This window comes from Ophidiomyces ophidiicola (genome assembly GCF_022830035.1).
Source record: "Ophidiomyces ophidiicola strain CBS 122913 chromosome Unknown scaffold_44, whole genome shotgun sequence".
NCBI classification, from domain to species: Eukaryota; Fungi; Ascomycota; class Eurotiomycetes; order Onygenales; family Onygenaceae; genus Ophidiomyces; species Ophidiomyces ophidiicola.
Window position 1 is genome coordinate 81,308 of NW_026054684.1, and position 24,049 is coordinate 105,356.

General features: G+C 38.9%; 4 protein-coding genes and 2 non-coding genes across 6 annotated transcripts; 3 read left to right on the forward strand and 3 right to left on the reverse strand.

The window, feature by feature from the left end:
• Positions 1–1,803: 1,803 nt before the first annotated feature.
• On the forward strand, positions 1,804–6,251 carry PMC1_2 (plasma membrane calcium; the record flags this gene model as incomplete). Its single annotated transcript, XM_049255509.1, has 4 exons — positions 1,804–4,779; positions 4,835–4,976; positions 5,028–5,271; positions 5,333–6,251. The coding sequence occupies 4 exons, from the start codon at positions 1,804–1,806 to the stop codon at positions 6,249–6,251; spliced, it is 4,281 nt and encodes a 1,426-aa protein (XP_049105520.1).
• Positions 6,252–6,980: 729 nt separating this feature from the next.
• Positions 6,981–7,068, reverse strand: LOZ57_006492. Its single transcript has one exon. It is a non-coding gene; the product is annotated as a tRNA-Tyr (tRNA).
• Positions 7,069–14,865: 7,797 nt separating this feature from the next.
• Positions 14,866–15,510, reverse strand: LOZ57_006493 (uncharacterized protein; the record flags this gene model as incomplete). Its single annotated transcript, XM_049255510.1, has 1 exon — positions 14,866–15,510. The coding sequence occupies one exon, from the start codon at positions 15,508–15,510 to the stop codon at positions 14,866–14,868; it is 645 nt and encodes a 214-aa protein (XP_049105521.1).
• A 654-nt stretch (positions 15,511–16,164) lies between these two features.
• On the forward strand, positions 16,165–16,270 carry LOZ57_006494. Its single transcript has one exon. It is a non-coding gene; the product is annotated as a tRNA-Arg (tRNA).
• Positions 16,271–16,959: 689 nt separating this feature from the next.
• LOZ57_006495 (uncharacterized protein) lies at positions 16,960–19,557 on the reverse strand (the record flags this gene model as incomplete). The annotated part of the gene is made up of 10 exons (XM_049255511.1): positions 16,960–17,052; positions 17,141–17,433; positions 17,499–17,530; positions 17,585–18,109; positions 18,207–18,461; positions 18,513–18,895; positions 18,954–19,097; positions 19,171–19,284; positions 19,356–19,363; positions 19,443–19,557. The coding sequence occupies 10 exons, from the start codon at positions 19,555–19,557 to the stop codon at positions 16,960–16,962; spliced, it is 1,962 nt and encodes a 653-aa protein (XP_049105522.1).
• A 668-nt stretch (positions 19,558–20,225) lies between these two features.
• On the forward strand, positions 20,226–20,752 carry LOZ57_006496 (uncharacterized protein; the record flags this gene model as incomplete). The annotated part of the gene is made up of 2 exons (XM_049255512.1): positions 20,226–20,247; positions 20,310–20,752. 2 exons carry the CDS (start codon positions 20,226–20,228, stop codon positions 20,750–20,752), a joined length of 465 nt encoding a protein of 154 aa, XP_049105523.1.
• Between the last annotated feature and the right edge of the window lie 3,297 nt (positions 20,753–24,049).

Here is a 24,049-nt window from a genome sequence, read left to right on the forward strand (position 1 = left end):
AGTGTTACTACTGACTAGATAAATTACAGAAAATGACAGTTCACTATACGAATCATTACAATCACACAAGAGCAGTCATTCTTACTGTGATTCTACTATTATGTTCACATCTAGAAACTAAAGTTTTTGAAGAGAAATTGAGACTTCATGTCATGATCATCTTACATTTTTTATTTCAAAAGAAAGATTTTGAAATAAGCAATTACAGAAAAGCAGTATCTCTTATTATGATCTTGATATTATATCTACATCTTGAAAATCAAGACTTGTAAAGAAAAGAAAATCTGTAAGACTTCATACTGTAATCATCTTACATTTATTTCATCATCTTAAAGAGATTTATAAAAGCATTTTAATTCTTAGATGATTATGCTTCATGTTATTTAAAATTTGTAAACTTCATGACTGATTATATAAGTTCACTAGCAGAGCTAAATATATAAAATCTGTCACAAACACTTCTTTGTAAAGATCAGTGACAACATATTTAGAGATTCTAGATACTATTGTAGCAATATAAATTTTCTTTCTCTCTCTCATACTTAGATCTCTTCATAATCACTTCCCACTCAATTCAATCTCACTTACAAAGACTGGTAAATCATTGCTACACTATCTGCAACCCCAATTCTCACATAAATTAAATAAAAAAATAATAAAAAAAACATACAATAGACAGTAGAAACAATAAACTTTACAATATAAAAAAATTTAAAAAAAAAATTGTATAGAAAATCTCTTAAAAAAGTCTAATATTATAAACTTTCATTTTATTCATATATTCTATAGAGTTTATAATTTTTAAAAAATCTTTAGAAAAGCTAAATTTATAATTAAGCTCTTAAACATTAAAATAAGATTTTCCAATGGCTTTGAAGCTCAATAAGTCAGAAATGTCAAGTATATGTAAATATTGAGCTATTAGATCAATCTGTCAATTTTTGAATTAATCATACTAATTTTTATGTTCTACTTCTTTTCTACTTGGTGTAACTAAAAGCTTAATTAATTTTGCTAGGTTTGTTGAATAATCATATTTTGAAAGTGTAGTAGTAATTTTGCAAGAAGCGGTCATTGGGTGAGATTGGGTGTTTGGTGAGGAATTATGTATGTTATGCATCGCGCACCTTTCCGGCGAAATATTGTCCACTGGATACCGGAATGATTAGGTCTCCTTTTTCCTTTGTATCCAATCTCTCAGCCAAAGTTGATGTAGAAGCCTTTCTCTCTTGGGCCTTCTTCGCGACAAGCACGCGTCCCTGAACTTTCTTGGGCCGCCTTTCACCATTCGTCTGATCCACGGCCGGGCCCTCACTACTCTCCATTAACTCGTCTGGACCGCCTCCTTTTATTTGCCGAGTACTCCGATGTGCCATTTTTTGGTTTTACGAGTAGCCTGAAAAAGGTGTTTTGAAGGTCGATTCACCAACGGCTCCTTTGTTCAAGCGACGCCTTCCCAGTAGACCGACCTTCACATCCTCCAGGGCTCTTTCAACTCTTTTCTTTTGGGCCGAGCTAAATAGTGCATGGAGTAATATCGAGGTATATTTCTCTCATTGTACCAGCCGCAATTAGTAGCTAATGTTTGTCTTCTAAACAGTGACTGGTTCCTTGCTTGTTACGCTGTGATTTTACGCAACACCATTGTCTATTTGGCCATGTTACACCCTGCTCCGACCGGTTAATATACTTGCGTTTGGTAGACTGTAGTTGGGCCAGGCTTTTCAAAACTGATTTATCGTCGCATCTTCCCACTTCAGTCTCGGCAGGTTCTTTACCGGAGCTAGAGCAGCGGTCGCGATCATGTCTAATCAACCCAATTCGGATTCCCCTTACCATTCCAGCCCTCTAAGACGCGAACGCGCTCCTACGATCACCATCGACACTTCCGCTGTTAATACCTCGCAAGATTCCGGCGACCAGGAGATGAGAGGAGTCCCTCCAAATGAAATCCCACACTCGAACCAGAGGCCACAAGCATCCACTTCGCCAACAGAAGTACGCTCTAGCCCTTCCTTCGAAGGAAAAGAGTTTCGTGAGAGTAGACCGACCTCTCCGCATAATGTATCGTCGCCGACCTCGAAATGGGTTGAAACTAGCAGCTCGAATTTTCTAGCTGTTCCTGGGACCCGATCCAGAGGGAACTCTCTGGACTCTGAAGATGCCATTAATTCATCAAGCTTATATGGTGGAGATACTGTTGCTCCCTCATCTACTTCGGCCACAGATACCCCAACCCAGAGGGCGTCCCCTGAAGTAGATGATATTACCAACGCTCCAGATGCTCTGTCACCAGACCCCGGCACCGAAGCTGATTTTGAGGTACAAAACAATAAGTTCGCTTTTTCACCGGGACAGCTGAACAAGATGTTAAACCCCAAGAGTTTAGCAGCATTCTTCGCCCTTGGAGGACTTGCTGGAATCGAGAAAGGGTTGAGAACCGACAGAAATGTTGGTCTTAGCATGGATGAAAGCGTGCTGGATGGCACAGTGAGTTTTGAAGATGCAACTCGCCAACCCTCTTCCTCTAAAACCCGCCCAACACCTTCCCCACCGCCCCCTAGGGTAGACGCAATGCCTACCGAGATCATCAACAAGAACAACGATGCCTTCTTTGATAGAAAGCATGTCTTTAGCGACAACCGATTGCCCGCCAGAAAGACAAAGTCGATTTGGGAACTTGCTTGGATCGCTTACAATGATAAGGTCTTAATTCTGCTCTCTGTTGCTGCCGTCATCTCTCTTGCTTTAGGTATCTACGAAGCTGTGAGTGCTAAACCGGGTGAACCAAGAGTTCAGTGGGTCGAAGGAGTTGCAATAATGGTTGCGATCCTTGTCGTCGTTGTAGTTGGCGCATTGAACGATTGGAAGAAGGAGCAGCAATTCGTAAAACTCAATAAGAAAAAAGAGGACAGGAGCGTCAAGGTCATTCGCTCCGGGAAATCTATCGAGATATCCGTTTATGATGTATTGGCAGGTGATGTCATGCACTTAGAACCCGGGGATATGGTGCCTGTGGATGGTGTTTTTATCGGCGGCCATAACGTGAAATGTGATGAATCCTCTGCCACTGGTGAATCAAACCTTTTACGCAAGAGTCCTGGAGACGAAGTATTTCGTGCAATTAAGAGCCATGAACCGCTTAATAAGTTGGACCCTTTTATTCTCTCAGGTTCTAAAGTTGCTGAAGGTGTGGGAGTATTTCTCGTTACGGCCACCGGAATTAATTCATCTCACGGAAAAACTCTCCTGTCATTGCAGGAAGAGGGCCAGACAACTCCACTGCAGTCAAAACTTAATATATTGGCGGAATACATTGCTAAGCTGGGTCTTGCTGCTGGATTACTACTGTTTGTCGTTCTATTCATTAAGTTCCTCGTTCATATTGGGGATATCCCAGGTGGCTCTACTGAGAAAGGCCAGGCGTTTCTGCGAATATTTATCGTCGCAGTAACCGTCATTGTTGTTGCCGTGCCCGAGGGACTTCCTCTGGCTGTTACCCTTGCGCTTGCATTCGCAACTACTCGAATGTTGAAAGATAACAACCTGGTGAGGTTACTGAGAGCCTGCGAGACCATGGGCAACGCGACAACTATTTGTTCAGATAAGACTGGTACACTTACACAAAATAAAATGACTGTTGTCGCTGGCACTTTTGGCCCAGCGTCACGGTTTGGTGACAACGCTGAGAATGACCAACATAACCAATACCTTTCAAATGCAACAGAGATTTCCCCAACTGAATGTATCAGTACCTTGTCCTCGAATGTCCAGGATGCCCTAAGACAGATTATAGCTCTCAATTCCACCGCTTTTGAAGGGGAAGATAACGGACAAGCCGTCTTTATTGGATCTAAAACAGAAACCGCCTTACTCAGCTTCGCCCGTGATCATCTGGCCTTACGGCCTTTAAATGAGGAAAGATCCAATGCTGAAGTTGTCCAACTTGTACCATTCGATTCCAGTCGGAAATGCATGGCAACCGTCATCAAGTTACCAAACGGGAAGTATAGATTACTTGTCAAAGGTGCATCCGAGATTTTAATAAGCAAATCTACAAAAATTCTCAAGGATCCTACTGCAGACTTGTACGACACACTTCTAACTGACAAGTATCGGTCGATGCTCAACAACATCGTGTCGCATTACGCATCCCAGTCACTTCGTACAATTGGGTTACTCTATCAGGATTATGAGCAGTGGCCTCCTCGTGGAGCTGTGACTCAAGAAGAGGACCGTCGACTTGCCGTTTTTGATTCTATTTTCAAGGACCTGACCTTTCTAGGGGTCGTTGGTATCCAGGATCCTCTTCGTCCGGGCGTAGCTAATTCCGTCCGACAATGCCAGAAAGCCGGTGTTTTCGTGAGAATGGTAACCGGTGATAATCTAATGACCGCCAAAGCGATTTCTCAGTCATGTGGAATTTTCACTGCAGGTGGAATTGCCATGGAAGGCCCCAAATTTCGAAAACTAACCCCATATCAAATGAATCAGATAATCCCGAGGCTGCAAGTTCTGGCACGATCCAGCCCGGAAGACAAACGAATTTTAGTATCTCAGCTTCAAAAACTCGGCGAAACAGTAGCGGTTACTGGAGATGGAACCAATGACGCACCTGCCTTGAAAGGGGCTGATGTGGGATTTTCGATGGGAATCACTGGCACAGAAGTTGCAAAGGAGGCATCAGCTATTATTTTGATGGATGATAACTTCAATTCCATTGTGAAAGCTATGGCATGGGGTAGAACTGTCAACGATGCTGTCAAAAAATTTCTGCAGGTGAGAAAATGTCCAATTCAAACGTGCTGCCCTACGGCTAATATACTACCTTTAGTTTCAAATAACAGTCAATATCACAGCTGTTTTCCTGACTTTTATTTCTGCTGTTGCTAGTGATGAAGAAAGATCTGTTCTTACTGCTGTTCAGCTACTCTGGGTCAACCTAATTATGGATACGTTTGCGGCCTTGGCTCTTGGTGAGTTCTATCACAAATTCCATCTTGCTTGAACGCTGATCATGTTATCAGCAACGGACCCACCTCCTACAACAATATTGGATCGCAAACCAGAGCCTAGATCATCTCCACTTATCACATTAACAATGTGGAAAATGATAATAGGACAGTCCATTTACCAGTTGGTTGTAACTTTTATTCTCAACTTTGCTGGCAAGAATATCCTCGGCTATGACTACTCTGAAGAAGAGGACAAGCAGTTTCGCGCCCTTATCTTCAACACATTTGTCTGGATGCAGATTTTCAACCAATATAAGTAAGGAATCCAGATGTAGATTTTCCATATTCGCAAAATACTGATATCTATATCCCTGTAGTGCTCGAAGAATTGATAATAATATGAATATATTTGAAGGCCTCTGGCGAAATAAGTGGTTTCTAGCAATTCAAATCGTCATTACTGGAGGTCAAATATTGATCATCTTTGTGGGCGGGCGCGCTTTTTCGGTTGTCCCTCTGGACGGCCCAGAATGGGGCATTTCTTTGATACTAGGTCTCGTCTCAATTCCAGTTGCAATTATCATCAGATTAATACCTGATGAATTCATTCGGAATCTCCTGCCGCGCTTCTGGAATCGGAAGACTCGCAGCCCTCAAGTCTTCGTTTCTGATGAAGACCGACGGTATGAATGGAACCCTGCTTTGGAGGAAATTCGTGATCAACTGCAATTCCTCAAGGCTGTTCGTGGTGGCAGGCTGAACCATTTGAAGTATAAGCTCCAACATCCTGAAATGTTACTTCCACGATCACGAAGCGGTTCTCGTTCCCGTGACCAATCTGTTCCGCAAACCCCGCATGGTGATAACAATCATGAATTAAATGGCCGTCTCCCATCCACGCCAGATTCACGCATGAGAAACCGCGGTAGATCTAGGTCAAACTCCGCTTTTGGTCCTGCTGCTGCCATGGCTGGTATTGTCGCAGGAAGCATTGCTGGCTGGTCACCTGTGGAAAGAGGCATGGGAGAAAATGACTCCATCAGATTTTCGCGATCGGGTCCTAATGCCCTTGGCCAGCAGGAAGGTATTGAGGTTCACCCAGAAACCCGGGAAGACGATCCTGTAATCAATGAATATTCTGCGGCGAGTAAAGTACCCCCCAGTCAGAACCCAGACCTAGTTCCTGAGTTCATGCATGCCTCTGGCAACGCTCACTCGCGACGATCGACGTCCCGGCATTCGGCTTCAAGGCATTCTGCCACATCCTCGGCGGCCAGGCACCAGCCAAGACCCTAAAGCAAAGGTGGTAAAATGCCGTGGCTGATTAACTACATCTTCAACATATCAATTGCGCCAACTCTATATACATTGTTTCTCTTTTAAAAGATTTTTACGTTGTTTACCTTCACTTCAGCTCTTCCAACCTATTACATTTTATTCAACTACATTTAACTTAATCACGGCCTTCTATTCCATCGGCGGTCAGTCTTGTTTTCTTATACCTCGGGCCCGGGCGTCTGGGTTTGTATATTGTATATGTTTCTAGGTTGTTCTTGTTTTTTGGTACCGTTGATAATGTGCTTTCATTTCACCCCCGATGCCGTGGTGGTTGGCCTTGCTCCTTCATAATAGTATGTTTGACACAACTATTTTCTTTATACATGGCGTTGTGTGGAAGGGATTTTGGCCTGACCGGTCTTTCGTTATCGGATTTTGCCAAGCTAGGAACACATAGTTATTGGATTTCTAATGTTTTTTTTGTAGTGTATATTTGTAACAACATACACATCCACAGCATAGTGGGGTTATTTAGTTATATTTTGCCGCTGTCTTTTATCATATCAACTAACCACTTGTGTTTTATCCTACGTAATTAAGTCTCCATAAATATCTCAAATATGACAGGACACGATCGTTGGTCTGTATGGTAAAAAGGCACATATTGCGAATACCGAACCGATTCAACAATATTGAAAAAATAGGAAATGAACAGAGGAACCGAATAGATTACAATAAAAGATTATATCCGCTCGGCTGGAATCGAACCAGCGACAACCCGGTTTACAATATTCCATTTACAGCCGGATGCCATAACCAACTAGACCACGAGCGGTAGTTGCTGTTGTTATTGTTGTTATTGAATGCTCGGGTAGTCGTTGCGTCAAGCTGAAGACAATCTCGTACCAGCCCTGGAGATCAAAATACAGGGGTGCTGTTGCGAGAATCTAAGGATTGAAAATGGATCCATTGATGCCTTAGAATAACCATCAGAAGCTTCCTCGGCGTTGTCGTAGCGTTTTCATGTAGTCTGTAGTTCAAACGTCCCAGATTATTACAGCGTCAGGCAGATTTGGACGCCTAAGATGGTAGTGTTACGGCTGTAACGCTACGAGCTATGAGCTGGAGAGAAGTGCCTGATTCATCTGATCTCATATTGAAGAGGGATCTAGTGTTGAGCAGGAGTCAGGTGACTTGTCAGGTGACCAGGTCTCTGAAGGAGGAACTGGAGAACTGTAGGTTCACCACCTCCTCTTCTCAACCATGGTACTGATTTCATTATCTTTGTCTATCAGGCTGGTGGAGGTTTGCTAGGGGTTTTTCATATGTTTTTCCCATAGTCTTGATTATAGCATGTTTGTCTATAAGTATCTGTGTCTCATTCATTAGGAGCAAGATCAGATGCAATATTATAGACACTCAGTCACATGATCATCACATGCTTCTGTGTTGTTCAATAGTTATGAGCCCAGACTCTTTCAAGAATTTGATTGTTATCTAAAGATATGTTCAAGATACTTTATTTTACTCTTGTTACTCATATAAATAGAGATCACTATTAAGTATCTTGAGATCATACATTGAACTCTCTATTTAAGCTTAAATCTTAATTATGGAGTTTGCAGAGATCTAACACATCTATATATTTACTGATCTAAGTCTATGAAAAACCATAATCTAGAATCAATGTCTCACTTCAATAATTAATTAAAAATGAATGAATTGTCTAGAAGAGTTGTTATGCTGAATAGTTCTGATAATTGAGAAGAATGGATCAAAAACATTAAGTATTTAGCAAATCTTCACTGATTGTGACTGTATGTTGATCTGACAAAAGAAACACATCTCAAACTTTGAAAATCTATTATAGAGAATTTTCTTTCTTCTGAGAAAACTGAAGAAACCACAACTTCTGCAGATACAAAACATGCAAGAAATATGCAAAGAGATTGATACAGAACTTGAAAGAAGAGAATCTTAACAATGCAAAAGCTACAGAAGATAATAAAAAACTGTGTAGATTCATCTCTGAGAATTCTTACAATAAGTGAATTGAGTGATGTAGAAGCTACTGCAAAAGAACATCTGAAAGCTCTATATGCTAGAAATGCAGTGAATGCTTCTTAATTGAAAGCTAGACTAGTAGAGAAATTCAAAACTCTTGAAGAAGAGTCAAAGAATCAAGCAATTGAAGCATATTTACTGAACTATAAAGAAGCATTGAATTGAGCAATTATGTATGATATATGTGAATATATCTGCAAATTTTTTGTCTCAAAACAATTTCTGAGAGCTATCTCTTCAAATTATAGAGAGTTTTTCTATACATATCTATCTAAACTTCTAATCAAGAAGAATTTGAATTGAGAACATGAGCTGAATGTTTATAGACATATTTAGATATTTCAGCAGTTGTTAAAGAAAGATACTGAGCCAGATCAAAGTAATAAGCCATCAGCATATTCCACTGAAAGAATTATTCAAAATAAGTCATCAGAGAAGAATAATGAAAGTACAAACTCTGCATGTCTTTGCAGAGAGCAACATAATTGGGCATACTGCTCATATTTTAATCCACTTGTTCAACCAACAGGCTGGAAACTGAATCCAAAAATTGATAATAAGGTCAAGAAAGCATTGAAGAATCCAGTGAACAAAAGAAAATTAAAGAAAAAGATTGCAAATTGAAAGAAATTGAAGAATTCAAATACTACTGAAGAAGTTAGTGCTTCAGACAATGTGACAGACAGTGATGCTAACAAAGCTGTTGCCAAGACATTCTCTAATCTGACTATCTTCACTTTCATAACAGTTTTTAACTTCACTAACATGAGTGATAAATATGAACCCTATTCATTATGGGACAGCTTCATATTAGATGGGGGTGCAGATGCACATATTTGCAATGATTTTATAAAATTTTAAAACTACCAGAATGCTGGTTCTTTGAATATTGTGCTTGTTGGAAATACTCATTGTAAAATTCACAGATACAGTGATGTTGAAGTTTATACCCAAACATCAGCAGATGCTGACAAGATATTACTAAAGAACATTCTCTATGTTTCTGACTTTCATACAAATCTAGTAGCACACAGATTGCTGTGTGTGAAGAGTTGTTATTTGGATGACAAGTCTCTTATGATTTACTACACTGGCACAAGAGATATCTTGTTCAATTTGACTGTTAAAGAGAGAAAAATGATTGTTGAATACAGATCTATTAACATTGCAACAGACAGTATAACAAAAAGTGTTTTTACTGCCTTGTTAAATGAAGATTTAATTAATAAACTGGTCATGATGTTGATCTTCAGTTCACTGAAAATCATGAATATTTGACATCTGAGACTTAATCATCTGGACAGAGAGTCTCTGGCACATCTCTCAAAGATGTCTACTGATGTGAGATTTAAAAAGATCTCTCAGAGTTCTCTAACAGTGAAGTGCAGATCTTGTGCTCTTTTAAAAGCAAAGTAAATTATATGCAGAATGTCATTGAAAAGATCTACACATTTATTTATGAAGATGTCTGTTGATCTCATACAGTTTGCTTCAGATTATAATGAAGATAGATGGGTAGTTCACTTATATTGTGATTATATCCATCTGCACTATGTGGAAATGATGCAGTGAAAATCTGAAAGTTTGATGTGCACAGCAAAAATGATAAGAATAATTCTCAATTTATATCAATTGACTATCTTGACTATTTGAATTGATGAAGAGATCTCTATGCAGTCAGAACTGACAGCATTGACTTGAACATATGATATAGTTGTTCAACATTTAGCACTCTACACATCAGCTCAAAATGGAGCTGCAGAACATGCAGGAGCTTTAATAATGATGGCAGCATGTACAATGCAGATTGAAGTCAACTTATCTGAGAATTTGTGACCAGAATGTGTCAAAACTGCAGCATATATTTTAAATAGAATTTCAGTTAAAGATCTTGATTGAAACACTTCTCTTGAATTCTTAGAGAAATATCTTCAAACTGCAACTCCTTGAGCTGAAATTAGGCATATAAGAGTTTTTGGCTGTAGAGTGTATTCTTTAATTAAGAATGCATGATATGAAAGAAATCAGAAACTGACTTCTAGAGTGAAAGTTGAATATCTTATTGAATATGAATTAATAAATATTTTTTGTATTTGAATTTCAGTATGATGAAAGATTATATTAATGAGAGATGTTATATTCAATGAAGATATGCTATTTGATTCTAACAAGATTAGCAGTGAGCTTTTATTACAGAAGAGCTTCATTGTGTTGAATACAATATCTTTCATTGAAGTAAGTGATATTAACAAGATAAGCTTAAGCAAGCATGACAGCAAAGAAGAAGATTCTGAGAAGAATACATTATGTAAAAGTCAGAAAATCACTAATCAGTCAATAAGATTGATGGAAACAATGACTAAGACATTAACTGATCAATCAGAAGAGATATATGCATTGTCAACATTAGAGTCAATATCAGAGCTGTCAGCTTCAGACATCTACATTTAATCTCTTTCAGATGATTCAACAATGTCATTGACTGAAATAGAGATGCTGAATCAACTTTCAATGATAGTCAATCCTTCTGCCATGGAAGCTATGGAAGTGATGAGTGATGTTGTAATTGAGTCATCTGAGATTATAACATCTACTACACTTTCTGCTGCTAGTTCTACAGGGGCAGTGAGCACAAATGACAAACAATTAATAGTCAATCATTCTGCCACAGAGATGGTGAGCACTAATGACAGAATTTTGACAGCCAATCATTTTGTCACAGAAGTGGTGAATAACTCAGTCAGTGCCAGCTCAAGTGTGAAGCAATCTTCTAGATGAAGTGCTAGAATAAGATGTCAAAACACAGATCAAATTGACAGATGAACAGCTTATATAGTGATTCTGCAGCAAACAGTGCAATTGAATTCTTTTTATAGAGACTATTTAACAGCTTTTACAATTACAAATTCTAGACTTCATAGAGAGAATCTTTCAAAGTCTCCAAAGCATTATTTTTCAATGTTGCAACATCTGCACACTGGTGGCTTTAAGACCACCATGAATGTGGAAATGGAGAAGCTACAAACAGAGAAATGCTTTGAAGAAGTAGAGAGCTCAGAAGAAATACATTCAATCTCTTTAATGTGAATTTATACATACAAATTTGATGTTAACAGTTTTTTGAAATGTTATAAGACAAGGCTTATTTTTCACAGAGATCTGGATATCAATAATAAACATGATATCTACACCACTACTCTCACTGCATGAATATTTCATCTTTTAATGACTATAACAGCTTATTTTGAAATGGAGATCTTTCAGATTGATGCTGTTAATGCATTCATTAATGCTTCATTTGATAAATCTGTTTATTGCAAATCTGCAGAGAGTTATGGTAAGAAAAGAGATGTTTGAAGAGTTCTACAAGTCTTATACAGTCATCTTAAATCTTCATGACTTTGGTACAAAGATCTCACTTCAACACTTCAGAAACTAAAATTCTGTCAGATTTATGAAGAATCATGTCTATTTATTGATAAGAATATTATTATCTTCTTTTACATAAATGACATAGTATTTTTATATCACAGAAAGGATGTTGAAACATTTAAACAGTTATTGAAGAATCTATGAATGTGTTATAAGCTTTAAGAGATTGAAGAGCTAGAGTGGTTTCTAGATATTCATGTCTTACACAATAGAGATGCTCAGAAGCTTTGGCTGTGTCAGAATAGTTATATTGAGAAGATCACTAATAAGTTCAATCTTACAGAGTTGAAGCTGTCATATACATCAATAATAACTATGAATATAGCTTCTTATATGAGAGTGCAAGATAAGCAATGAATACATGTCTATCAACAGAAGATTGATTCAGCTCTCTATGCTGCTATTATAATGTGGTCTGATATTTTGTTTGCTACTGCAAAATTAAGTGAGACTTTGATTAATCCAGAATCAGAACACCATACAGCAATTGAGAGAGTTATCTCATATGTGTTTTCAACAAAGTATTATGCTCTTGAATTCCATGCCAAGAGAGAGTTGAATATTCAGAGTGATAATAATGATGCTGTAAACATTCATTTAATAATTGTCAGTGATTCTTCTTTTGCAGATGATTTGAGCTCAAGATGCTTCTCTCAGAGCTCTGTATTCAAGCTCTTTGGAGACTTAATTGATTGAAAATTCTTCAGACAAAAGATCATTACAATGTTTTCAACAGAAGCTGAGCTTTTAGCACTATTCTATACAGCAAAAGAGACCATGTGGTGGAAACACTTATTTAAGAATATTACATTGAAATTAGAGAGATTTTGATATTTTATGTAATAATTTGCAAACAATTCATTTACTGATTTCAGCAGCTCCACAACTAATTATTAAGCTTCACCACATTGATATTCATCACCACTGATTACAGCAAGCAGTTACTAATAAGAAATTGAATATTAGCTGAATTGAAAAGCAATAATATGTCTGCAGATGGCTTAACAAAAAACTTATCTAGACAGAAATTTGAAAAATTCATTAAGTAATTGAAGCTCATGAATATTGATTATTTAATAGAAGAAAATTCACCATCTACACTGCTGCCAAAGCTACAGAGATGTGTTGAGCAGAAGTCAGATAACTTATCAGATAATCAGATCTCTGAAGAAGAAATCAAAGAATCATAGATTCATCATCTTCTCTTCTCAACCACAGTACTGATTTCATTATCTTTGTCTATCAGACTGGCAGAGATTTGCTAGGGGTTTTTCATATGTTTTTCCCATAGTCTTGATTATAGCATGTTCATCTATAAGTATCCATGTCTTGTTTGTTAGAAGCAAGACCAGACACAATATTATAGATGCTCAGTCACATGATCATTATGTGCTTCTGTGTCATCTGATATCTAGGCAAGTTTATATAATGTAATTTCTCACTGAACATCTGATCTCACCCATGACCCAACAACCACTTCTTACAAAATTACCACTACACCTTCAAAATACAGTTATTCAACAACAACATAGTGAAATTAATTAAGCTATTAGTTACAGCAAGTAGGAAAGGAATAAAACATAGAAATTAGTATGACTAATTCAAAAATTGACAGACTAATTTAATAGCTTAATCTAGGCTGACTGTTGGGGTCTCTTTGGAATCTCAATGGGACAAGACTGAATGTTAATTCCAATTGAGTTGATCTCAATCCCTTTCCAAAATTTGAAAATTAGTTTCAATTCCATCTCAAAATATGAATAAAAGTTCCATTCTCTTCTCAGTTTCAAATTTTCTATGTTATGTCCCATTCTTAGATTTTTCTATCTCTAAAACAACTTTAATTTTTTTCAAACTTTATTTTGAAAGTGTATTTTTACACCAAAATATGACAAAATAGAAAAATTGGCACATCAAGTCAAAATGCATATATACATTTGTATATGATTTTGGTACTAAAAATAGTATAAAATAAGGTTTTATTTTAAGTTTAGGGAAATTGGGGATTCCTATCTCTAATAAAATAATCTCTTTAAATTAAGTCTCATTCCCATTTAAGTACTTGAAACTCAAGTCCCACTCCCATCTCAGTTTAAACTATCAAGTTCCAGTCCCATCCCAATTTCCCATTAGTGCATTAGGGATGGGATCCCAGTTGGGAAATTCCTGTCCCTGTGGTCAGTCTAGAAGTGATAGACAGTATAGTAGACAAAAATAGTCTATATTATTATTAATATTATTTATTATTAACATCTATTAGTAGTAAATGAGCAATAAATATTTCTGACAACAACATTAAAATAATGTAATAGAATAGATGAATATAATCTACATCATTATTGATGTGACTTTTTATTGATTCTTATTAATAGTAATTAGATAGTAGAAAAGTACAGTTACTCATCATCTTACAACATCATACTGAGCATTTTTAAAAGTGATCATTTTATTATAATTACTACATTCTGAATTCTTTTAAGATCTTCTGATACTTCTAGTAATATCTGATAACTTAATCTGATTATACAAGATCAAGATCTGTTGAGCCACTTCACAACATCTGAGGACAGTTCAACCCACATCATATCAACTGTACACTGGTAACATCCATGTTTGGAACCAGTAATTATCTGTTAAGATGCCTGGTGACCACTCACCTGGGCACCTGGGGACCTGTGAACAGGATTCAATATAGTAAGCTCTTACTATGTAGTAGTAAAAATACATAGTTACTGTAGCCAACATTCAAATTACAATGTAATGGTAGGTGTTTCATAACAGGTCGGAAAATTGGTATTCAAATGGTAGAGAGCAAATCCAGGATTCTGGTATGGCTGATAGAAGGTCTGAGCAACTGCGGCAAATATCCCACATCAAATTGATGATAGAAAAATCTAAGGGGCTTTTTTTCAAGTCAGAAAGCAATACAAAGCAACAATTATTGTTCAAAGCAGCTCGGTATTAAAACCTTCATAATAAAAACCTGCTTCCTCCTACGGACAAAATATGTTAGCGATCAATCACCCTAAGTTTTGTGCAGGGCGTGTCGACTTTGGTTGGCGATGCAATCGAGGTAGAAGCTATACTTCGGAGTTAATGTTTGGAGAGAGAATATCACACATTCGTCTACCTTTTTTTAGACGGGGGTGCGTACTGCTGCATTCTTTGGCTCTACAAACAAAGCCTTTGCCTCAACAAGGACTCTTGGCTCCTCTCCTGCTTCTGGAAGTGTTTCGATCCGTCCTTCGACCCAAGCTTTCCTCCCTTCTACTCTCACAGTTGTCGCGCGCAGAACAAAATACGCCTCAGCCATCGCGGGGCGACGGTAATCAATATTCAAACTAGCGGTCAAACCGATTTTGTTGGGGAGAGCAGGGAAACAACATCTTGCAAGGCCCTCATCCAATAGCGTCGCAAGCAAGCCTCCGTGGACTATGCCGGGATGGCCAGCTACATCTGAGCCAAGGTAGAATATCGAGACAAGGCTTTTACCGCCTGCTTCATTCCACACATAGGGCGGCACGACAATTTTATTTGAACCAGCTAGGGTACCACTGGTAAGACTGTGCACTTTCATTTCTGCTGGAATTTGCAAATGTGGCCGTGATTCTTCAAAACGTGGATCATCCCTCAAAGATTGTGTGAGGGCGTGAGAATGAATAAATTTGTTCACCTTTCTGGAAAACTCATCCTCAGATTTGTATATTGTGAGGGTTTCCGCATTGGAAAGGAGACTTGTGTCTGAAAGCTGTCTATAAAGCTGCTCGCCCTCTGCCATCATTCCAACAAAAAAAGAGACCACTGAGACAACTGAAAAACCTAGGAAGTGGTGGAAAATGGAGCCTCTTTTTGACTGGGGGTGTACATAGCGGTCTAAATACCAAAACAAAGGTTCAGTGGAAATTTTCAAATTGTGTTGTTGCTATGCAACTCACAAGAGGATTGGAATTTGTAGCTGTAAGTAATGCCTAGCTGGTAACTAACATGAAGGAAAGAAGTTTGGTGGGTATGTAATAAAGAAGAGGCGAACAGCCTGTAAGGGAAATAGGGGACAGACAATGATGAAGCTCTGGTAAAATGTCTGGTGCCCGAAAAGATCGCCATGGCGTCTCCTCAGGCGCGAGGGAGCCAGCCCACTTCTCCTCGCACGTTCCTCGTGGTTGGTGATTTGTGACGCCCGCTTGGTTGTTCCTAAACTATTTCAAAAACCCGGAACGAGTTGGGCCCTATTCGGATTTGGGTGGGTGGAATCGACTTTGATTGGTGAGGAAGATGAAGGAGCCGAGGCTATTTCATACGAGGTTCGGAGGGGGCAACTGTGAAGTTGAGTAGGGCTCCGAAAACGGATTGTAAATGGACTCTATCTATAGGATAGAAACTTACTCGCTACGCAATTCTATATGGTTCGGTGGTCGACTTGCAAGACCAAAGGTTGGAGGGGCTGGCAGAAGGGTAATGCGTAGCTCTCCTATTTGATTGGTCGTCCAGTCTTCAGGACTAAGCTCAAGCTAAGATTGTGGGTTCGAGTCCCACGTCCCTCGCAAATCTTCTTTTTTCTTGAGAAGTAGAACTAAGGGTGATCGATGGCTACCAGAGTATGTACTCTTGTACCCTATTCTATAATCATGGTTAAGCACTTCTTTCTCTTCATCATTTCAACATGGTGTGTGTCATGAACTTGTCTAAGGGGGATGTGATGGATGCCTTCTGATTGGTTGATTTTGTGCAGACGTTCACACTTTTTATTAGTTAACTAAGTGATCTTCACCATCTAAAACAAGCACAATAAAAGCTCACCCATTTTTTTTAATATGTATTTTATTTGTACTACTTTATTAACAGTACTTTTTAACAGGTATGTGATAAAAGGATACAATTTTTTAACATGCTCAATTATCAGAAATAGGTTATCTGAATATTCTAACTTACTACTGTATTGTAGTAGGGTCACGCCTCGCCTGTAAAGCACATACTACCATCCAAGGGACTCAGTTGCCAAACTCGGTTAATCTCTGTGAGCTCTTCCTTAACATGACGCTCTATATTTATAGAATTGTGGTAGAGGTACTTTGCTACTTGAAAGAGCGGAGTAGCAAACCAAGTGAGCGAGCTTACTCATGTATATTTGATATACCATATATATATCTATAAAGAATACTCTGCGCGTAGCATATCTATTGCTCTCCTAGAATAATCGAAAAGTCGCTCCGTATTGCGTGACATTGACCATTTATTTTTCTCTTGACTGTGCAAGACTAATAACCTTTGCGGCGGCTTCTTCAAAAGAGTCGAAAATGTATAGTGGCAGCCTGCTTTCGGCAATCTATTACCAAATGCTACCAGTTAGTCTATCTAGCCTTTATCACTGCGTCTCGTCGAGTCAGAGCATGTGTGTACATGTATGTACTTACCATTTTCTGCCCAAGCCCCTCATTTGTGCCACGCAATCGAACAACTACCGGCAGTGTAACACTTAAATCTCGGAAGGCTGTGATGATGCCTTCTGCGATCATTTCTGATCTTGTCAACCGGCCAAAAATGTTCACGAAAATGGCTTTCACTCGAGGATCACAGAGCAGAATTTGAAATGCCGACTTCACCATTTTTGCTGTAGCTTTACCACCAGTGTCCAGAAAATTTGCACAGTGACCACCGCGAACGGTAAGGGCATCGACCGTATTCATGGCCAAACCGGCTCCATTAACTAAAAAATGGAAGGTAAGTTTGGTCCCGTCCAAAGACTGCTTAGTTACTCATATAAAAACGCACCTAGAGTACCGATACTCCCCTCGCCCTTAAGCCTTGAGGTAGAATTTGTTAGTCTAAAGTACTTAGATGGAATTCTGAAAACCCACGTTACATAAACCATTCCAGATTTCTCTGCTTCTGCCTCCTCGGGAGTTTCTAGATCTTTGTTTCTGAATATATGGGGGTTTTCTCGTTTATTTGTGTTTTTATAGGTAGCATGGTCGAAACTAACACATGCATCCTGGACTTCCAAGTTTCCACAGGTAGTGACAGTGACTCTGGTTTCAAGTAGAAAGACTTTTTGGATCATGAAAACATTCACCAAAGCCTGCAGTATTTCAAATAATGACTTTTGGGCAGTCTCGTGAAGACCTAAGTGTCTCGATATGCATGAGATGTCTTCGAGGGAAATTTTCATTTTTCCATAATCAAAGGGGAACCGCTTGGCAAATTCTATGTAAGTGGCCGGTTCAGAGGTAGGGGATGCAATTATACATGGAGAACAAGTCTCTCGGTCAATCGCAACTCCAAGGAAGAATGTGCCCGATCCTAGCGAGTCTGATACGTGAATATTGTTCTCTTTAAGTAGATACAGAGAACGGGCTCGTGAGAGATGGAGGCCTCGGCGGTATCTAGACTCCTGACAATGACAATGTATTTGGGACCAGATACGGTAACTTCGCCGTTGCTGGGTAATTGAAATTCGAGTAACAGCCTGAAAGTGCTTACTTTGTAAGTATGAATGGTCCTATGTGAAGCAAGGGCATTATTACCTCAAAAGCTGGCCGTTGGGGATTGTTGTTTAACAAAGCTTTCATTCCCCGCCCAAATTTCTCGGGGTGATCTACAATCACGGTACCAGCATCCTGCAAGGCCTTGAGTTTAGTTTGGGCAGCCGGTTCGCCTGGACCTGCGCATGCACCAGCGTGTCCCATGATCTTGCCGGCGGGTGCCTCAAGCCCTCCAACCAACGCCATGATCGGTCTGTCCACTTATATTAGCATCCTTAACAAGGAATTGTAATCAAAATTATACTTGGGATTTGCAGTTCTTCTGCGGTAGTTCTTGATCCATTCTGCTGCATCAAGCTCAGCAGTGCCCCCAACTTCTCCAATGATTATTATACCATGTGTGTCATCATCATGTTCAAACACTCCAAGGGCGTCCACAAAATTAGTTCCTGCTAGCATATCGCCGCCCATGCCAATGCAGAGGCTCTGGCCGAGGCCAGCCCTTGTCGTAGACGCCACAGCTTCATAACTCAAGGTTCCCGATTTCGCAATAATCCCCACGTGTCCTGGGGAGAAGCATGAAAGAGGTTGAAAACCGATGCGGCACTTGCCAATGGCAGAGATGATTCCGGGACAGTTCGCTCCCACAAGTCGGGTTTTAGATTGTGTTTTAAGTATGGCATGTATCTGTTACATACAGTCAGGAAAAGAGAAATGTATTTTGGAGTGTCAAGAGTGTGCTAACGCGAAGTATATCATGGATGGGGACGTGTTCTGCCACGGCAACCACAAGGGATATCTCAGCTTCTATAGCCTCTTCTATAGCTGCCGCCGTTTGATTGCCAGGTACGTAGATGGCGGTCGCATCCGGCTTAACATTCTCGTTGGCCTGCTCGATCCAAACCAGTAATAGTAAGAAATATAATGCATTCACGCGATTGTTGACCCTTGTCTTTACGTACCGCTCGCACTGATGGGAATATTGGTAATCCTAGGTGCTCACCCTCAACTCCAGGCTTCACACCCCCTACAATTTTGGTGCCCCACTCCAATGATTCCTTAACATTTACTGTCGCCTATTCATTGTGTTAGCAGTGACTAGGGGATAGTACTGCCCTAGGAACATGAATTTCCAAAGGTATTCTACCTGTTTACCTATTGATAAAAATTTAGCTAAGGCATAGAATATTGTAATTCTGAGCTAATGGTACTCGTAACATGAGATAATCCATACCAGTAAATCCTTGAAACAGAACTTTGGTATGGGAGCCAATTTTGAGATTTTCCAGTGTTGCCTCATAGCCTTGTCGTCTTCGTGAAGTAGAGAAAGTGGTGTTGGAGCATCTCATAGAACTTAAAGTGCGCCTTGATACATAATTATGGCAACAACTATGTGCTCTGAATGCAGCGCACGAAAGACCTCCAGGCATTGCGCACTAGCTGTAGTTGGAGAAAAGGTGTAGGGCTGTTTGTGTTGTGTTCACATTGCACGGGCAGCATCTGAATTGAAAAGTAATACGTATTGAATTTTGCTGGTATGTAGAGTGGTCCATCGGGGTTCCCACACTCAGCCCCAGGTAGTTCAGCAGTTTCAGGTAGTATCTATACCTATCTACCTAGGTACATACCGTCATATTGCCAAGCCTTTTAGCAAGCCAGTGTACCTACTAAGTTCTCCGCACAGAGTAGGTAGTCTAGGTAACTACGGAGTACGGAGTAGTGGTTTTAATTATTGGGCCTTCTAGTGTCTAATCTACTCCGTACCCTGCAGGGATACGAAGTACGCCGTACAGAGAGCACATATACCAATCCATAGCTAAACTGCTAATTAGATAAACTTCGTACATACATATACAATGATTATAGTGCCCAACCTTCGTCATCGGTAATTCTACTTAGGAGAATCGCTGGATCGTGCGGGGTAATAAAAAGACAAATTTATACACCTCGGCACCTTACCCCTCCTGTGGTTTCGCAACCCTTGCCCTTTATTAGAGCTACACCAGAAATACCGAATATGACTGACGGTCTGTACCACCGTATACCTATATATCCGCGACCTGACAAAATGGCCGCAAGGACTGATGATAGTCAAACCCAGTAGTAGATCCCACCCAAGCCCACAGCAAGTCTCATTCCCAGAAACCAAAACCAACAGTTGCGGACTCGTGGGAGGATGAGTCGGTATCTTCGGACTCTTCAGACACAGAGAATATGCTCGATTCTTCTTCTCACCGACAGACAGGCACCAAGGGCCACAGCACGCCGCCCCTAATTGTACCCTCGCTCGCGCCTAATAAATTGTCGTCCGAGAACCCCCAAAAGAGCGATTCCCCACATCGGCGGCCTGAGAAGCAGACTGCTGTCGCAAGCCGGATAATTACCAGCGCGTTGGGCTTGCGTGCAAAGCGAACCGCAGAGCAGAAGGCCTATGATCGTGCAATCCTAGAGAACGCAAAGAAAAAACGGGAGCATGATCGTGAGCATACCAGGCAGAAGCAAGAGGAAGAACACAAAGCGAAGCAAGCCGTCTGGGAGTCATAATGTTATTGCCAAGCCCCTTCAAGTGCGTGTCTACGGAGCACATATGTAATGTGAAGAGAGGCCCAGGCTATGAGTGATCAAGAGCAGAATGGCGAGTTAAACGCGAGTATTAAGCTACAGGCGTCTTTCTGGGTTCGTATTGAACCTGTTTTTATCAACACAAATAAAGAAGTGCCTCGTCAAAAGGGTTGGCACCATTTTTTCAAGTGACACCTTTCAACCTTCAAGTACTCTGCAAAATTGTATACTAGTATACTGGATAATATAATTAATATGTAGATAGATGCTTGATCTATCCACTGTGTCTAATAATTTAATTCCGACTTAATTTCATGAAGAATAGAGGAGTCTAGGTGATGATGGTTTTCAGTCATATGTAATGAGATTTAAAGAAGCAAGCACCCATAATTATTTAATACATTATCTTTAAAGTATTCTTCTATCAATTCTCTACATATTAATATGTATTAATTGATATGTTAAACACTTTTGACCTAGTACTTCATGGGGTTTTATAATCGTTTTATAATCATCTCGAAGCAGTCGACATCCAGCGTAATAATTTCTCAAACTTTCAATTCAATACCTGAAAAAGTATAAGTTAGAATTTCGGCGCATAGAGGGGATATAGATTTCAACATAGACGGCACTGACGATAAGATGAAGTTAACCGCCGATTTGTTCCTGATGAACCTCTAAGGTGTCTCCGTCTTGCATATCAAGCTATCAAGATATCTAGTTAGCGCTTGATTTAAAAATACAATGTGATCCACACTTATTCCGGACTAGATAGTCGCGCGTGGTAGAAAGGGAGCTGGCAAAAGGTGAGATAGACTTACAGTGTCTGGCGAGTCCTCTGGTCGGACTCGTGTGCCATCGAATAAAAATCGCACCGTAGCAAGCTGTCTACCTTGACGCTCGCAGAACGCGTCCATCAACTTCTTGAGTTGTGTGGTACGCTTTATTTTAAAAAAAACCTCATTATTGTTATCCGTCACCTTAATATTAAGGTGTTCACTAGGGGGAAGCGGCGGGGTAGTACGATCCATTCTTAAAAATTCAATAAATGAGAATAAAGAAAGGATATAGTATCAGCTAGGAAGCTTATGAAGACAGTTGGGATGCGATTCAGTTCGCCCCGCAAGTTCAAAATATAGGTAGATTACCTAGGTAAGGTACCTACCACTCATCGCACCGGAATAACTATTATACGATAAAAAGAAGGCTGGTTTATTTTTGCGATCACATTTATACCTGAAGAAAATGGTTCGGGAGGTTGCTAGAAGCTTCTGACATAAGAAATATTGAATATATTGCGTTGTGTTTCTCACAATGGTAAGACTGACGATGGCCTTGAACTTGAGCCTCATATGGTGCTGTTGCAAGCTAACTTTCACAACAGCCCGCACGTACTCCTCCACCACTCAGCCTGCCATGCCATGCGTTTGCTGTATGTACATTCATAATACAAAAGCATCCCTATTCATTTCCACATAAAAATTATTATTGATAATGATGCTGAAATAGTGTTCAATCCAAGGTTCCTACTCCAGTTGAGCCTTCATCTGAAATGTTAGTGACCTGACAACTGTATGTAGACTGTTTAAGCAAAAATTCCTACCGGGAGGATAAATGCCATGACCAAATCATTGCCTTGTACATGTGCTGTAATTCTTTCTATAAGGAAAATGGACGTGCGGCTAGGGCTCCAAGTTGCCCAAAACAGGACATCTTGGACCGAAAACTTCAACAATATGGATTGAAATGACTCAAATCGCAAATCAAAAATCAACTTTGAAAATACATTTATTGAGATTTCTTGAGATTATTCCATACAAAAGAAATAAAAACATGTAATATGTTATATGTCTACTTGTCTTAACAAATTGTAAGAGTCTGACAGATCTTCAGAAACTGTTTACATGATTTAAAACATAGTGTTTGGTATAGAACTTCTCTGGTGAGATGTTTGGCTAAAGTCTGAAAAATTCTGATAACTACAGCTACTTCACAAAGATTTGTGTGAAATCTTAATTTTACACATTTCAATTTAACAATTTTCTACCATTTACACTTTACAAAATCTATAAAACAAATTATAAAATGTCTTCCAAAACATGTTAGACTGACTATCAAAATCTTTATATAGATCTCTTAAAGACTAAAATTGAAGAACACAGCACTTAATATGAAACACCATCAATTCTAAATTAAATTTACTGAAAATATAGTGTAAGACTCTGTGCTGCAGTCATCTTACATTCATTTCATCATTTAAAAGAAGTTCATAAAATCTTCTTAATGCTTAGATAATTATGCTTTATGTTGTTTAAGATTCATAAACTTTATGACTGATTATATAATCTTACTAACATAGCTGAACACACAAAATCTGCCACAGACACTTTTTTATAAAGATCAGTGACAACTGTAAGACTCTGTGTTGTGATCTTCTTACATTCATTTCATCATCTAAAAGAGATTTGTAAAATCTTCTTGATGCTTAGATGATCATGCTTCATGTCATCTGAAGTTTGTAAACTTCATAACTGATTACATGATCTCACTAGTAAAGTTGAACACACAAAATCTATTACAGATGCTTCTTTATAAAGATCAGTGGCAACATATCTAGAGACTCTAAATACTGTTGTAGCAATATAAGTTATCTCTCTCTCTCTCATGCTTGAATGTCTTTGTAACCATCTCTCACCCAATCTAATCTCATTTACAAAGACTGTAAGTCATTGTCACATTATCTGCAATCATCTGATTCTCACAACAACATATCTAGAGACTCTAAATACTATTATAGTAATGAAAGTTATCTTTCTCTCTCTCATACTTAGATCTCTTCATAATCACTTTTCACTGAATTTAATCTGACTTTTAAAGACTGATGAATCATTGTCATACTATCAGCAATCTTAAATCTCACAGTTTGTCACTCACATAAGTAGATAATCTGACAATGATTTTCATAAAACAGAATATCTAAGATCAAATAAAATTCTCAACTCTTTTTTCAGTATCAGAATAAGCTGGAACATCAAATGTGACAGTAAATTTTAATAAAAGCACAATTCAGACTAAGAAATCATCTTCAGAAAATACAGAATTTCTTGAAAACTTAAGAAAGTGAATACACATACAGCACTTGAGATGAAAGACTCTCAATTCTAAGTCAAATTTACTAAAAAATATATTCATTGAAAAGCTCTTGTTTCACTTAGTTATTTTCTTCATTTTTGTGTGGCAATTCACTGTAGTGGATGGGAAATCTCACATTAAAGACTA